Source organism: Paroedura picta, chromosome 7, assembly GCF_049243985.1.
Source record: "Paroedura picta isolate Pp20150507F chromosome 7, Ppicta_v3.0, whole genome shotgun sequence".
NCBI lineage: Eukaryota > Metazoa > Chordata > Lepidosauria > Squamata > Gekkonidae > Paroedura > Paroedura picta.
Window position 1 is genome coordinate 50,436,954 of NC_135375.1, and position 17,125 is coordinate 50,454,078.

The following is a 17,125-nucleotide window of genomic DNA, read 5'->3' on the forward strand; positions in this document are numbered from 1 at the left end:
TTTCAATGGCTTCCAGAGCACAAATAATACATTAGGCCCTTCCGATCTTCTTCCTGTTTCCAGAGCCAGAATGTCATTCCATGCAGGACAATAAAACCTGGAAGGTAAAGGCAGAAGATCTTGTGTTGTACTCTACCACTTAATTTTTTTTAGTAAATAATCTTTACTGTTGTAAAATATAACATACACAAGTTATAGAAAATGGTAAAAGCTAAGGTTACAACCTATAAACTATTCAAATTCCAGAGCCACTGGACCCTTGGTTCAAAATTGTACATGTGCTTGTAAAGTAACCTTCCTGCATGACTATCATTTGATTCAAAAACCAGATACAAGTGCGTTTAGAATTATCTTTCTGGGTGATTTAATTGCCATAGGGTTATTTGTGTTTTGAATCCATGCATCCTTTTTATATATGAACAACCAGTAGATGGCATACAACACATAGAATAGAATAATGCTATTTTGCTTCCATCTACAGCTCAACATGAGATGCTTTCATGATCTCCCAATTTCTAGATAGTTTTAAATTCTCCAAAATATTCTAAAGAATCACATTTAAATGTAGAATCTTGGTCCATTGTAAATATCTGTTGTTCTGTTGACCTTATTCTGTGTTGAGTACTTGGTGTTCAGAGCTAAACTAGTTTACAGCCTTCCTTTTCCCCAGTAGCTCTCTGAACAGTCACAGCCAAGTCTGAATGTCCTTCACAACAATCTGCCTTCAACACAGAGGTCTGTAGCAAGAACAAGGCAAAATCATTCTCTCCCTCCTGTATGCATGCCTACTTTTATGCAAGTGGACCTCACCTACGTGACTTTGAACTCAATTTGTGAAAGACTTTGTGAAAGAGCAATTTCTACTGAGTTCCCCTTTTTGCTGCAATCTGCTGCACTACTTTAGCAGCACCATTTAGCAGCAGTTTTTTGAAGTGTATGAGACTGAGGCAGGAAAGATTTAATTATTAATTGTTAATATTATTATAAGAGTGAGTAAATATGAGATTTGAAAGTCTGCAATATGAGTAAGGATGCACTATAATAATGTCAGTCTGAAGTTTCGATCTTGCTGTGGAAGATACAGAATTTTAAAAATGTTCAGTTTTTTTCATATTCACAATTGCTATTTTACATCATCTAGAACCTGCATAATTCTGTGTTTCTTTCACAGGTGTTAAATCCTGTTTATGTCATGTCAGCTAAAGCTGATGGCTACAATACCAATCTGTTTCACAAACATCTCTTTCCTTCTAGTCTCTGTGGCTTTGAACCCTTCTATGATGAAAGAGGAGATCAGTATATGTTCAAGAGGATTCTGAACTGTGAATACGATTTTGTTTCCCCCTGGTGGGATGATGTCTCTCTAAATGCAAAGGATTTGGTATGTTCTGATAATTTTACCTCTGATTTCAGAAGAATCCACAATGCACTTTAAGTTTTGAATCTTTTCATATTCATTTATGATATTTTTTAATGTGATCTGTGCAACGGTCACTTCCATATTAGACTTCTGTAACTTACTGTACGCGGACCTACCCTTGTCCCTGACCTGAAAAACTGCAATTGATATAAAATGCAGCTGCAAGAGTCCTCTCTAGATCATCTTGGAGGACCCATATCCAGCCAGTGCTGCAGTAGCAGCAGTGCTTGCAGGATAGCTTCCGGATCAAGTTCAAGGCTCTGATTTTGAACTTTAAGGCTATACACAGCCTGGACCTACCTATCTGGTGGATTGCTTATCTCCTTATCCCCTCTGCAGGGCTCTTTGCTGTGCGGCTATGAACTTGCTGGTCGTCCCGGGCCCCCAGGAAATGTGCCTGGCCCTGGCCCCAAGCTGGTGGAATGAGCTCCTGGAAGAGCTCTCTGGGTTCCGCAGGGCCAACAAGATAGAGCTCTTCTGCAAAGTGTTTGGTTGAGGCCAGGGTAGAGACCGGGGTTACTAATCTATGGATCCCTCCCTGCGTTCTGTGATCTGGGCTCCCCCGGGCTAACATCGCCTAGGGTCATCTATGAAAAAAACAACGACTGGGAGCAGCCGGGTCCACAAGGGAGTTAGGACATCAATCATGCCACCATCAATTGTAAAGGGGTTTTATATGTTTTATATTTTGTTATTCTTATTGATCTATATTTTGTAAAGTGCCACAAGACAGCCAGACTGACAGTCGTGGTCTATAAATAAAATAAATAAATAAATGTTTCATTTATATTGTAACCCACCATGAGTCTCTAGAGAGTGGCAGGCTAAAAATCTAATAAATACAAATCAGCTGATAGGGATTCCTGCCCCATATGTGGAACATCCACAGGGGCAAGAATCCTTGCTCCCTGCCCCCTCCCTCCTCCCCACCATCCCCCTCCTTACCTGCTGGCACACCTTCTGGCAGGGGTGGGGCCAGCCCAGTAATGCACAGCGATGTGTCTCACTGGGCTGGCCCCGCCCCACCAGTCTCTTGAGGCTGCCCCTGCTCTCCAGAGGGCAGGAGCAGCCTTGGAGGCATAGCAGGGAATGAGCCCCAGCCCAACAATGCACAGCGCTGTACATCACTGTGCTGGCCTCAGCCCCACCAGTCTCCCAAGGCTGCCCCCACTCTCCGGAGGGTGGGAGTGGCCTCGGAGGCATAGAGGAGGTGGCCCCAGCCCATCAACACACAGCACTGTGTGTTGCTGTGCTGGCCCCGCCCCTGCCAGTCTCCCAAGGCTGCTCCTGCCCTCCGGAGAGCGGGGGCAGCTTCATAAGACTGGCAGCAGTAACGCCAGACCACTGAGCACACCTCAGTGCTCTGGTGCCGCTACACATCTACTGGCGCCGTCCCTTGGGGCGTAACTATGGACGTCATGTCCGTAGACTTCTGTTGGAAGGGTAGTGCCAGTAGATGTTCCACAAATAATAATAATAACAACAACAACAACAACAACAACCAAATGCACACTGTAAATATGGATTATACTCAGATGAACCTTTGGTCCAATATGATCTCTGTTCAGATATGTACCTTTCTAGCCACAGTCCTTCAGCTTTCTTTTTGAGATTGGAGAATTGTGTGAATTAGGTATCTAATCAAACAACTGGGCATCAGCATAACAATTTTTAGACAGTTATGACAAGTTTTCATAAGCTAAACTAGATAACTACTTTGGATGCCTGTGAGCCAATGATCTGTACCTCCACATCCTAGCATAAGTCCATCTCAGCATAAAAACATGTCTTGTATCAAATAAAAATGATGGAGTTGATTCAGTAGGTACTGTAGCCTTGAGGGGCTGTGACTATGGCTTGGACCCCAGAGTCTCTGCTATGTGTCCAGAAGGTCCCAGCTGCAGTCCCTTTATCTACATTTAAAAGTATTGAGTATTAGGTGATGTGGAAGATCTCTACCTGAGACCCTGGAGAGCTGCTGTTAGTCCAAGTAGACCAGTGCTATCCTAGACAGACCAATGGCCTGACTCCCTGTAAGGCAGCTTCGTGTGTAATGCTATGCATGACTAATTTTCAGAACAAAACCACATGCTTTTGGGAAGCATAGATTTAATCAGCCTTTCTTGTACACTGTCTAGATTTTTGTTGCTTTCACAATAGTGTGTTAGTGTTTAAAAGAACATAAAAGCTGCATATGTTGAGATTAGGGAGTCCAAGACTTTTTTTTAAGGCTGGAGAACTTTTCTTCCAAGATCTCAGATGAACAAGTCCCAAGATGTTGCTTTAGTACAAGCTTTTATATAAGAGCTTTCTGTATTCTGTTTTCGGCAGCAGAAGGTAAAATCATTGGCATTCATTGTGATCCATTTGTATGCAATCAAGGGTAAAGCATTAGTTTCATTGCCTCATTCTTATCGGAGTCAAGAGATAAGAATCTGCTAAGATGAACGTGCACATCTACAGTTCTTGCAAATATTATTTGCAGAATTCAATTACTGAATTAAAGATAGAGTTACAAATGCTCAGTTCCATGAAGATTATAAATAAAGCTTTGTGAGATGCTGCACTAATGACATTATATTAAGTATAACTTTAGTATAATTGCATGAACACTGCTTAGACATTCAAAATGTATTAGTTATACTCGTAATATAAGTATTTTCAAGATAGAACAAAATGTCTTTTTTGTCTCTGCTTGGGTCCATATTAAATCTTATGGATTTCAGTGGCATTAAACTTTTGGACAGAAAGAGGCACTGACTACTTATTTCTTGACTTGATAAGTTTATTATGATAAAATCTGAGAGCACCTGAAGAATTCTTTCTTCTTCCATTTCAGTAACCAACGCTAATATAGAACCTACGGTGGTGGTGGTGCTATAGCTAAGTGATAGAGCATCATGCTATACGTGTAGAAGGTCCCAGGTTCAATCCCAGTATCTCCATTTAAAGGAACTAGATAGTAGGTGATGTGAAAGACCTCCTCCGGAGACCCTGGAAAGCTGCTGCCAGTCAGCTGCCCGAGTGAAAAAACTAGAAAATACTAGTCTTGATAGTCCAGTGGCAGCTTCATGTGTGTTCATGTGTGATGTTAATCAAATAGCTGTTCTTATCCAGCAAAATGCTGGCACATTGTGACTGTAAGCCAACAAGAGTGATGAACTCAAAGAAGCTGCATGCACAGATCCAGCAACTGGAGGAGGGATCTCATTCATAGTATCGAAGAGATGTTTGCCACTGTTACCTTTGGAGGGTGGGGGGAGGATAGACTGAATACCCGGGGGAGGGGCAGAGTTTTGGTTCAGTTCCAACATTTCTCTCAAGCAACTGTCTGGAGTTGCCAGCGCTGAATGTCAGCCATCTGTTGACACCCAAATGCTGCCATGTAGACTAATTGATACATGTTGACAAACATCCATGGGGGAGGGGGGCTGCATAGAAGAGGCAAAAGGGGGGAAACTCACACTTCCTAACTTTTGCGTCAGTTTCCCAAGGCCATTAAGATTGGTGGGGAAAGAACAAGGGGGAAATCCACAGCAGTCAACAGATTCCACTGCTACTGTGGGGCCCAACCATGGTGTGCCACTGCATAGAAAGCTCATTGCTGCACACACATATTCTTAGCTTGGAGACTATGAAAAATGTTGAGGAAAGAAATCACTAGATTTTTTATATTATTATGCAGGTTATTTTTATTATTGTATTTTGTTGCTGTGCAGGTTAAGAAGTTAATTGTGCTGGATCCCAAGAAGCGTCTCAGTACATTTCAAGCTTTACAGCACCCCTGGGTCACAGGAAAGGCAGCTAACTTTGCTCATATGGATACAGCCCAAAAGAAATTGCAAGAATTCAATGCTCGGCGTAAACTTAAGGTACATTTCTGAAAATTCATAAAACTGCAAAAAGACACACACAAAACATCAGCCCCACCACTTCTCCCTGTGGCTGTGCAGGAATTGGACCTTCCTGTGAACTGAAATCAGTCTTTCTTTCCTAAAGCAAAAAGGTGATCCCTACTTTGTCCATCCTCTGGTTCAGATAATGCAGCTCCTTCAGGCCAGTACCGTCAAGGAAGGACTGTTACATAGAGGAAGGCAATGGCAAACCACCTCACTTGGTCTCTTACTTTTTTTTTCAGTCTTGCTCAACCCCTCCCCCCTCCCCATATTAGAGAACCTGTTCCCTATGGCTTTCGTTCATGCAACTCCCAGGGCCATTCCACACCAGGATCTATGTGGCAAATTGGTTGTGGGATGAAAAAACGCCATTTTAAATAGTGGAATTCATTGTTATGCATACCTGGCTTTGTAGTGGAATCCAGTTGCGTTTCTATCGTTTCCCACAGGTTTCTGGTCTCGGCAAAAATCGCTAGCCAGGAAGCGATATTGCTGAGCTCGTCCCGCCCTTGGTCGTCAAGCAGCCAATGGGCGGCCATTATCATGATCCCCAAAAAGCCCCTTTCCCTTTAAGGAAGTTAAAAAAAAACACGTTGCAACGAATCTGCGTTGATTCGTTGCAACGGAGAAACCCATCTAGGTAGCAGGTGGTGGTTGAGCTGCCTTTTCATCGTTGCCACGCTCCCCCCAAGTGAAAAAAATACCCCCCCCCCCGGCACGGGCGCAATTTTTGGCTGAAAATACAGTAAAAAATAAAGGGAAAATAAACCAGCAAACGGGGCTATGTGTTGTTTCGTGCTTGATGACTTAAAACAGCTCTGCAGCCAGGGAAGCCTCGCTGGGTAAAATAAGGCTCGCCGGTGCGTTGATCTCCGCTCGCTCGGAGAAAAAAAATGTTGATCGCTTCACCGGAAGATCAGAGGAGAGAGCTAGGGGGAGGGACTTTGCAGAAACCGCAACAATGGTAACGCACAGAACTTTCCCGCTAGTGTTGCTGATTGGTTGCAAGAGTGTAGTGCTTTCCGGAGGGTGAATCCACTTTTTGGGATTTCCCTGAAAGCGCTACAATCAAGCGCTTTTTGTGGATCAGTTTCAGGAGTGTTGCAGATTGTCAACGATGTTGTGCATAATGGCAAAACTGTAGCGATTTCAATTTGTAACCATTGTGCTATTTTGGACGAGTGCGGAATGGCCCTCAGGATCCCCAGCATTTGGTGGTCAGTGGGGACTCCCTCCTCCCATTTTCAATATTGGTAAAGCTAGTTACAGCAGACTATATTATGGTATTTAATCTTAACTGCTTGACTAATGCTAAGACTTTGGTTGCTATAGGTAGATCTGAGTTCCCAGATCCTTATTACTATGAGATTATCCTTTTTCAGAAAGGTTTTTCCATGTCCTGACTTTTGATAATGTATCTGATCTAATCCCGCTATTACTTGATTTCGTCAAATTCCTGTATGTTTATGTTTTTTTGTTGTTGGGATCAGAGAAAAAACAGGTTAAACTATTAGATTGTAATAAAAACAACCATTTAACTCTCTTGCCCTTCTTGATGGCTTTTTCCCTACTTTCAGAACAGCTCGTATGATTTACTGGTTAGAATTAGGTTTGTCAACCTCCAAGTGGTAGCTGGAGATTTTCGGCTGTTACAACCAGTTTCCAGGGAGCCGAGATCAGTTCCCCTGGAGAAATTGGCCTCTTTAGGAGGTGGACTCTGTGTCATTCTACCCCATTGAAGTCCCTCCCCTTTCAAACCCTTCCCTTCTCAGGCTCCACCCCCAACATCTCCAGGTATTTTCCAATGCAGAGCTGGCAACCCTAGGGTTGTGCGATTTGGCTACCAAAGCTCCTCCCCTGCAGCGCGGCGCTGGCTGCGGCGGACAGGAACGGCCGCTTTGGTGGCCGCATCACACAATCCTAACCCTAATTAGAATTTAGAATTTTGGTCTAGGATTAGAGAGACCTGACCAGATTGCTACCCAATTAAGGTAATTGGTTGACTTTCAGCTAGTAACTCTTGCAGTTTAACATACTTCACGGGATTATTGCTGTAAAGTTGAAAAAAAGGACATACACAGAAATCTAGGTGGGTACTAAGCCATTGTATTTACTAACAGAGTTGCCAGCTGTCTTTTTTTCACCCATATTAGTGCTTTCTGTGCAGGAAAGTGAGAAAATACTGGACATATAAATGTCTGGTGTATTGCAATTGAGCAGTTGAACAATGCCACCAGGCATTGATAGAATAACCAGATAGGCAGCCTTCCTTGCCCTGTACTCCACTTATCCAGTCCTCAGCACTAGGAGGCCAGGATGCAGACAAGTTTGGCTCGTCCCCCCTACCCCCTCTCAAGTTCTAAGAGACTGCATTTTTGTGTTTTTTAAAGGTAGGGATTCCTTGTGGAAGGTAAGTTCCACTTTTACTGCCATGGCTCATCTGCAAACATTGAGCTGTTCTACCAGATAATATTATAAAGATGCTGGCCTCCCTGCTTAAGAACCCACCCAGCCACCAGTTAAACATCAACTTACTCTCAATTGTTTAAAACTATAAGGTGGGCAGTTTTTAACAATGATTTTAAAACCTAATTATTTAATTTTAAGTAATATCATGTATATTGTAACATATTGTGATGTTATCTGATGTCACCCATCCTGAGTTTACTGAGAAGGGTTGGTTATAAGAATAAAAGGATAATAATGATGATGATTATGATGATATCTTTGTTAAAGTGCAGGGTATCTTTTCTCCAGGTTGTTGGAAATCCTCCCCTTTAGTAGTGAGGTAAAAGTTAATTTGGGTGTTCCTGAACTCAACATTTTTGGGGCTAAAAACATGAAAAAGACACAGTCTAATGTAAACAACAGCAAGAGTCCAGTAGTACCTTATAGACCAACAATATTTGTAGAGGTGTATCAACTTTCGTGAGATAACTGAAGTGAGTAGTTACTCACAAAAGCTCATACATCTGGAGCAGTGACTTATGGAATCTCCTATCCTGCCACATGAGCCTCTTGTGGTGCAGAGTGGTAAGGCAGCAGACATGCAGTCTGAAAGCTCTGCCCATGAGGCTGGGAGTTCCATCCCAGCAGCTGGCTCAAGGTTGACTCAGTCTTCCATCCTTCCAAGGTTGGTAAAATGAGTACCCAGCTTGTTGGGGGGGTAAACGGTAATGACTGGGGAAGGCACTGGCAAACCACCCAGTATTGAGTCTGCCATGAAAACGCTAGAGGGCATCATCCCAAGGGTTAGACATGACTTGGTGCTTGCACAGGGGATACCTTTACCTTTACCTTTAATGTAAACAATGAGATATCATATATATTTTTATAGTAAACTTTGCATATCACGTATTATTTGGTTGGGGGGGGGTGACATACAGTACATTTGTTGCCACCCTCTGGCAACCCTGTTTACTGTCACAGTATACAAAAGTTACTTCATCACAAACCTACCATTAAATAATGACTGTACTATCTGATGGCATGTTAGCCCTCTAATTGGCCCTCAGGGGGAGGGCTCTCCTCCCTGAGGACCACTCAGAGGGCCTTGTGCACTGTTGGGAAGTGTCGAGGGGCCCCTGAGGGCCAGTCAAAGGCTCTTCCCCACACCCCTACTCCCACTTAGACCATACAGAGCCAGCATAAGGTCAGCAACGAGGCTTCACATGACCAAACAGCACACCTCCTCACCACTGGCGGGGGCTATGAGGTCTAGCCACCTCATCCACAGGGCTTGTGCAAGTGTCCACCACTTCCTTCTGACCCATGCCAGCTATAACACCAGCTGTCTCCTCCATGGAGGGTCTGCATGCCTGCTCCGCCTCCTCACCCCCACCACAGAGGCCCAACTGATCTTCCTGATCCCCTGGTGGAGGCAAGCATGCCCACCTGCACCTCTCCACAAGCAGCAATAGTACAAGTGGCCCCCATGGATACCCCACCACCATTTGCCAGCACTGACAGTGGAGCCTGGGCGCTGCCACATCCTCTGCTCCCCTCCCGGCCCTCTCTCCAGCCTCACACAGCAAGAGCTGGCAGGGGGCCTGATGCCAGTGCACCGCCCACTTTTAAAGCAGACTTTGCCCCTAGCTTTGTATAATGATGCTATTACTGTTATTTAAAAATGGCATAATTAATGTATTTCAAAACTAAGAAAGACATATCAAGAACAGAGTTCAGTCTGAAGACACCTTGACGGTTTAATTTCTAACATATAAAGATTTTGTCTTTTGAGCAATTAACTTGTATTCCAAGCATCCATTTATCTCACATTAATGTTTTTGAGTAAATTCAAATAATTTGAGTGTAATATATACATTAATAACAAAGATCTTCACAAGCAACATTATTAGCATATATTTGTGTATATATTATTTTTCACTATCAGAAGATGCTGCACTATAATTTTTTGAAATCTGTTTAAAAGCACTGAGCAAAATAGAAATGAAGCAAATGTGTTTCCAAAATAGTATTTTGGCAATGTCTTTTTATTGGACTAATTTATTGGACTAATCCAAATTTGGGCATACATCACACTGTTTGTAGGTATGCCATTTATATTTATTTTCCCCTTTGTTCATATGAATTGTGTGTCAGTAGTGCTGCCAGCCTCTAGGTGGGGCTTGGACTCCCCCTCTACTGCAACTGATCCCGAGACAAGAGAGATCAGTTCCCTGGAGAAAACGGCTGTTTTGGGAGGGTGGCCTCTATGGCATTCTACCTTGCTAAGGCCCCTCCCCTCTCTAGACTCCACTCCCAAAATCTTCAGGTATTCCCCAACACAGAGCTGGCAACTGTAGCGTTTAGGTAAAGTACTCCTTTTTTAGGGTGGAGCACCTATGCTCACGCACACATGTATGCCCATGCACACAAACCTGGTAAGGGGCTTTGCAGAATGGAAGTTATTGCCAAGGAATCTAACCACTCATGTTTCTTTATCAGGCTGCAGTGAAAGCTGTTGTTGCATCAACTCGCCTAGGAAGTGCAAGCTGTCATGGCAGCCACGATGGCAGTAAGCCCAGCCAAAACGAATCTCCAAGTCAAGAATACGATCTGGAGGCAAAAGCAGGGGAGGAAACAGAAGCGACAAACCTCACTGAACCTCAGAAAGCAGATCATCCACCAGCAGCATCAGAAGGAGAATCTTAGGCCTCAGGGTATATTGCTTAGCCTTGATCAGAAATTTCATACCCCAGCCAAGTTACCATTCAGCAAGAAAGAATTAGAATAGCCCCTCTGGGGGCTTTGTTATGAGATGCAAAATGCACCAGCTGGTGATCTTAACCAATGCATGTGACTGCTTCTGAAAAATAGTAAACAGTCTTTTGTTGGCATGCCATGGATAAAGTGATATTTACAGTAATACCAACGAATGAAGTGGAGAAGGGAGAGTGTGTAGCACTCCATATGGTCAACACATATATGTCATGTAGAATGTTTATTGCTAGCTGAAATGAATGGTTATGACTTACAAAAAAATAAGCATTTCATAGAGATCATATTTCTTAAATATTCTTCTTTTAAGACTTGTAATCAGCCTCTAGATCCACCAATTTAAAAAAAACATTTTACATATTCACTAGTGATAATGTGCGAACTGTTTACAACTGAGAATAGATTTATATGTAAAAACATTCCATTAATTTAAGATTGAAAGGTTTATTTAGATAGTTATGAAAATTATGCGCTCCTGAAACTGGTGTTCAGAATGCCTTACTCTATGATAACCATTTCTATACAGTGTTTTGATGATAAACAAAACATCTCCTGGACTTCTGCTATCTCAGCACCTATTATTATATTAAGTCACAGCGTTAAGGTTATTTATTACACAATCAAAGAAGATAGATTGAGCTTTCTGAAAATTATAACTAGTCATGATGACTTTGAAACTGTGTGGTTGTTTATATAGTTGGGAATTGTCAGCCTGTAATTATAAAACTGTTCCAGGCAAAGCTGTTCCACGGAACAATAGTTTTGCTGTAGAAGAGCACACAGAACACTTTAGGGGATGACAACTGAAATGCATCCATGACCAGAGGCAAGGAGGAAAGATGTCTGTCAGTGTGGATTTGAGCAGTACAGGTTTGCCAATTGAGACAGGCTGAGGAAAGGCTTGGGCATCGCTATCAAAAAAGTGTTCCAATCTTTTACTCTTTCAGGTGTCACTTATGTGAGTTGAAAATTCAGCAAGGAAGATAAACAGTTGGCAATTAATTTTATAACAAGAGTGACACAAAGATACTGGCAAATAATGATCTTTGCTGCTAAGATCCTGACATGTTAGATGGTTATTTATCTTTTTACTTCTCTGAATTTCAGTGGTGGTCCTAGAAGAATTTACCATTTAAATGAGAAACAAAACTTAACGGAATGAGAGAATGAATAGTGAACCAGGGAAGCAAAGTTTGGTTTTTTTAATCTAAAGAATTACTGCAGTTTATATTAAGCCCAGTAAGTAAATATTACTTCAGTGATCATAGGAAAAAATATTAAGTTTGTAGTGAAGTGTCCTGTATTACCTTTTAAAACATGGTAGAAAATATTTGTTCTGCACAAGGGATCATTGCCGCAAGCACAAGTAGTCATTATGCTCCAGGATGTCATAATTGGAAGGAAAAGTAAATCTGGATTTAAATACCAGTGAAAAGTAAGACCTCAGAGAAATTACCGAGAAAAACATAGAATGATCTTCAGTACGATATATACATTTTCTTCTGCAGAAAGGGATGTTCAAGGTGTGCACCTAGCCTGGGCTTCCTTATAAGAGAATTGGCAATCCCTGTGCATGTGGAGGGTGCTACATGGCAATACATAATTAGAATGACTGGGTCACAACTACTGGATGCTCTTCAGTTTCCTGTCCCTTTAAGAAGTAAAAGTTGCTATCCCAGCTGCATGCCATGAAGCAAGTATAGTATACTTAGATAGTGAATTGGGGGGGGGGGGGCAGGTGACTGGTATTAAATGTCTGGGCATTTCGGAAACACAGGGTACACACAATAGTTTACTGTTTGTAGTGTAGCGCATTAGTTAAGACATTTCCTTAGAAGATATTAATGTGGTGATCCACACAAAATATAAGCATTTCAGCATTCCAGTATCATTTGTCTGGAGAGCAATCAAAACATCTGGTGTTTCAATCTGTATTCCTAAACGCATGGCAATATACCTGTAAAATAATGCATTTGAGAAAGTATGTTGGAAGTAAGATGTCACACACTCCTGCAGCAATGATATTTCAGGTTCTTGTATCAGATAAAGCTCAAAACATATTCCTCTGTTCATCTTCTAAATCATTGCTTGTTTGGGTTTCTTGCTATTGTTTGTCGTCATGCTAACCTTGTCAGAGATTTATAATTGAAAGACAGCATGACACTAAACACAAACAGGGTAGTGGGAATGGCCCATGACTTGCTGAAACTGTTTCATTGTACTCTAGGTAAAGGTAAAGGTATCCCCTGTGCAAGCACCAGGTCATGTCTAACCCTTGGGGTGACGCCCTCTAGCGTTTTCATGGCAGACTCAATACGGGGTGGTTTGCCATTCCCTTCCCCAGTCATTACCATTTACCCCCCAGCAAGCTGGGTACTCATTTTACCGACCTTGGAAGGATGGAAGGCTGAGTCAACCTTGAGCCGGCTGCTGGGATCGAACTCCCAGCCTCATGGTCAGAGCTTCAGACAGCATGTCGCTGCCTTACCACTCTGCTCCACAAGAGGCTCTTGTACTCTAGAAGCCATTAATTGGCTTACAATAGCAGGTCCTTATTCTGGCCATTTTCCATTTCTATCATACTTCTACACACACATGTATGTACATTCATACATTCTGAGCCCCGCCATGTTGACCAAACTGTACTCTTAATAAGCATATGTGGAGATTACCTCCTTAGTTAATCAGCTCCTTTCTTTAATTTTTTCTCTTCTCAGTCCCATGCTGGTTTACTTGGAATAACTGCTGAGCCAGTATGTGTAAAATGGCAGCCTTAAAATGTGATACTGAATTTGGAATTATCTAAGGGATACTGTTGCCATTCCATGTAATGGTACAAAAGCATTTTATAGCAGTACAATCTGTATTCAGATATAAATTTACCATGAACACATGTCATTAGTAAAGTTAAGGCTGTCTGTGTTACAGGCAGATAAACTTCAGATTTAGTACCATAAAGGTAAAGGTATCCCCTGTGCAAGCACCGGGTCATCTGACCCTTGGGGTGACGCCCTCTAGCGTTTTCTTGGCAGACTCAATACAGGGTGGCCTTGCCAGTGCCTTCCTCAGTCATTACCATTTTACCCCCCAGCAAGCTGGGTACTCATTTTACTGACCTCAGAAGGATGGAAGGCTGAGTCAACCTTGAGCCGGCTGCTGGGATAGAACTCCCAACCTCATGGGCAGACAGCTTCAGACAGCATTTCTGCTGCTTACCAGTCTGCACCACAAGAGATCACAAGTACCATAAGTACTTGTAAATTGATATTTCCCAGAAATATGTACTTTCTTTTGCCACTTGAACAGTTCCTAAATATAAGCAACAGCTATTTGGCTTCAGAGCACTTAATTTTCTGTGACCCCAGCCACCCAAAAATGTGATAGTTCTCAGCAGTCATAAGCCTGCAATATTTAATATTAATATTTAATGTATAATACCAAAGCTGATCTTCAAACAAATTGGTATGTAGCAGGAGACCAGTGACTAGTATCGGCCAGCTGTCATACTTGTCTTCCTGCTCGTGGGTGCTCACCGTTCAAAAATATTTTGTCATCTTCAGCTGTAACATCAGCAAAGAAAATGACAATGAGAGAGTTAGCGTTGACAAGCATTCATTGAAAACAGCGGTTACAGGAGCAATAGATGGAGGAGCAGCAGAAGTGTGAAATTTCTTCTCTAAGAAACTCTTCTGAAACTGCTCCTGCAAGACCTAGGAAGATAACAAACCCAGCCATTACCATATATCCCTAACTAACTAGTTGTCCTCAGAGTGCCGGTATTAAATGCACTTACAACATAGAAGTACATGACAGAGCAAGTAACAGGGGTGGAGGAGGGTGGTGATAGGAAGAACATAAACCAGATAACACGCAGTAATCGATAACCCTTTATTATGCTTGTAGCATTTAGGGTGTATTAAGCACTTAATGATTTATTCTTCCATGGCCATCATGGCAAAAGGTGATTTGCAGCAATTCTTTCTTAAGTACAGCTTTTTGTACTACATCAGTGGTCCCCAACCCCCGGTCCGGGGACCAGTACTGGTCCGTGGATCAGTTGGTACCGGGCCGTAGCTCCTCCTCGTCCTCCTACCCGGCTGCTGCCTCGGGGGCTGCCCTGCCACTCTGCCACCGGCTCACCTTTGGTGCTCTCCAGCGGCCACCATGGCTGGGGCTCCCCCTCGGCGTGGCACTGCACAGCTGCTGCTGGCAGTGCCCCCCAGTGGGCGGTGGGAAGTCAAGGGCTTTGGTGGGAAAGCAAGCGGAGCAGGGGCTCAGGCAGTGTCGACATCCCTCGGTAAAAGACTACCCCCCCCCCCGGGCCTCAGTAAAATTGTCAAGCGTTGACCGGTCCCTGGTGATAAAAAGGTTGGGGATGACTGTACTACATAATCAGATACCCAAATAGTAGGAATCACCATTTTTCTGTGTACTTAGAGTAAAGTGGTAGCTTACATGTGTGAGTGGATGGATGTCACAAATTACATGGTTCACATATACTTTGTAATTGGATTACCTATGAACAAAATTTTGCATGAGGAGCCAACTAAAACACAGTGTTATGCATTGGCCAGATCTATGTTGTGTAGCAGTGGGCTTCCCCCCACTCCTTTGGAGAACAGAAGGGAACTTTCAAAATCAGCTTCTGCTAGGAGGTTAGGAGGAGTTCTTTTCCAGAAAAGAGAAAGGGCTTGCCCTACATGCATGTTCTCTTGCATAAGCATAATGTTCATGGGCTCACTGCCAATAGACCAAGTAGCATTCAAGATTGGTACTTTGGTTGCTTGTAGCTTTGAAGAAGAGATAATAAATCTTGTCTTCTGCTTCAGATACTCCAATGCATTTTACTGGCATTTTAAGAGTTCTTGCCTCTTAAAAACAAAGATATAGGCCTCGGTCTTATACTGACTTAAACTCTCAAAGCCTATTTAAATCAACCACTGGTTCACTGTGATGGAACATAGAGCACCTGGCTTACATACAGAAGCTTATTTTTTCCCAAAGTAAATATGTGAAAATTATATTCGGAAAGGACACAGAATGATATGGTCAACACAACATATGCTCTACAGAATCCATGTTCACAAAGAGCCCTTTAAGTTAGTGCAGCCTTTGTATAATTTCTGAAATGCATGACCTGTATATTTTTGCCATCTCTTCTGTATTTACTCCCCACCACACACATACAAATCTGGCACCTGTTTTATTGCTTGTGTATCAAACACCCCTTTTAAATAGCTGGAGAAAATAAGAAATACATGTTTGTGGAATGCCTGTAAAGTATAAAGAAGATCTGAGCAATTCAGCTTGTATAACTTTTCTCATACAATGTAAACTATTATAAAAAGTCTCAGTGCTAGAAATTTGGTAGCCAGTTCTGCCGCTTTAGGAACAGGGACTTGCATAATCTTTGTTTACTCATATGGAAAAGAATGGTATCTGCTAGATGAAGAAGATACACTTGAATGCCAAGAAGTTTCTATAATGATTTGCATGTACCATATGAAAATAAACAAGTAAGCCCAGGAATGCCTGTTTGTCATTTAGTGAAGCCAAAGTTTTATATCAATAACCAAGGATACCTTAAGAATTTCTTACTAGGAAGTACTCAGAAGATAGTACCATACAGAGGGTGCATAGAATCCTTGCTTTAATTCCTTGCTGGTATTAACTTGAAAGGGTGATTGGAGAGGAAGCAAATGGCAGCTTCTCCAGTGCAAAAAAAAAAAATCAGTGGTGCAGGCAAACAAAAATGACAGTGTGAAATGAAATTCACATGAACTGCAAAGAGAAAGAGACACTGGGATGGGAAACCTAAAGCTTGGGAACGTTTTTTCCTTTAATGCTTTAGTAGTGAACACAATTGGGAGGGGGAACCCTTGTGGAAACCTAACATCAAAACTACCTTCTGCTGAATTTAAGAATAGCTTAGGCTCCATCTATTTGGAGAAAGAGTGCAATCTTCACAGGACAAGCTTAAAAAAACCTGTCAAAATCACAACCAATGTGCAGGATCAAATTAGGAAAGCACAAGGAGAAAACCATGCAAATTTGCAAGGAAGAGCAAGAAAGCATTACTATGCAGGTGCACTAGGGCATCGCAAAAATACCCCCTTTTCCTAGTTTAGTGGGGCAGGACTAGAAAAGCTCTCCAGATCTTCTGCTGGATGATTTCTCCTCCATACAAATTGCAGCCCTGTGTGTACACAGAAACAGATTGCCAACAATCACAGCCTGCAATCCCAATGCAAGTGGGTTCCACCATTCTTTCTGTACACAGCGTGTTTCCCCATATCATGAGTTAGTGCGACTCTCTTCCATTTTTCATAGTGGCTGATAACACCATGGAGGTGCTCCACAACTGATTGCCTGGGGCTTTCCGCACAAGGACCAATGTTGCCAAATGTTTTCAGAATGCAGAAACACTATATTTAACAGTGGAATTTCGTCATTCTGTATACCTTTAATTTTAGTGGAATATTGAAATCCCAGTAGCGTTGTATTCATTCCCCCCGAAATTACAGGCAGTGTCGAACGAGGGGCTGTATTGTGCTTGGGAACTTTAAAGACACTTGCAGTAGGGAGCTTT

General features: G+C 42.4%; 1 protein-coding gene across 4 annotated transcripts in view; it reads left to right on the forward strand.

The window, feature by feature from the left end:
- CAMK4 (calcium/calmodulin dependent protein kinase IV) overlaps nucleotides 1-16,061 on the forward strand; it is a 96,543-nt gene extending 80,482 nt beyond the window's left edge. For all 4 annotated transcript variants that reach the window (XM_077347765.1, XM_077347768.1, XM_077347767.1 and 1 more), the window contains 3 exons: nucleotides 1,255-1,381; nucleotides 5,140-5,292; nucleotides 10,264-16,061. In XM_077347765.1, coding sequence (XP_077203880.1) covers nucleotides 1,255-1,381; nucleotides 5,140-5,292; nucleotides 10,264-10,470 — 487 coding nt within the window. In that variant the 3' untranslated portion in view covers nucleotides 10,471-16,061. The remainder of the gene's footprint in view (nucleotides 1-1,254; nucleotides 1,382-5,139; nucleotides 5,293-10,263) is intronic.
- The last annotated feature ends 1,064 nt before the right edge of the window (nucleotides 16,062-17,125 follow it).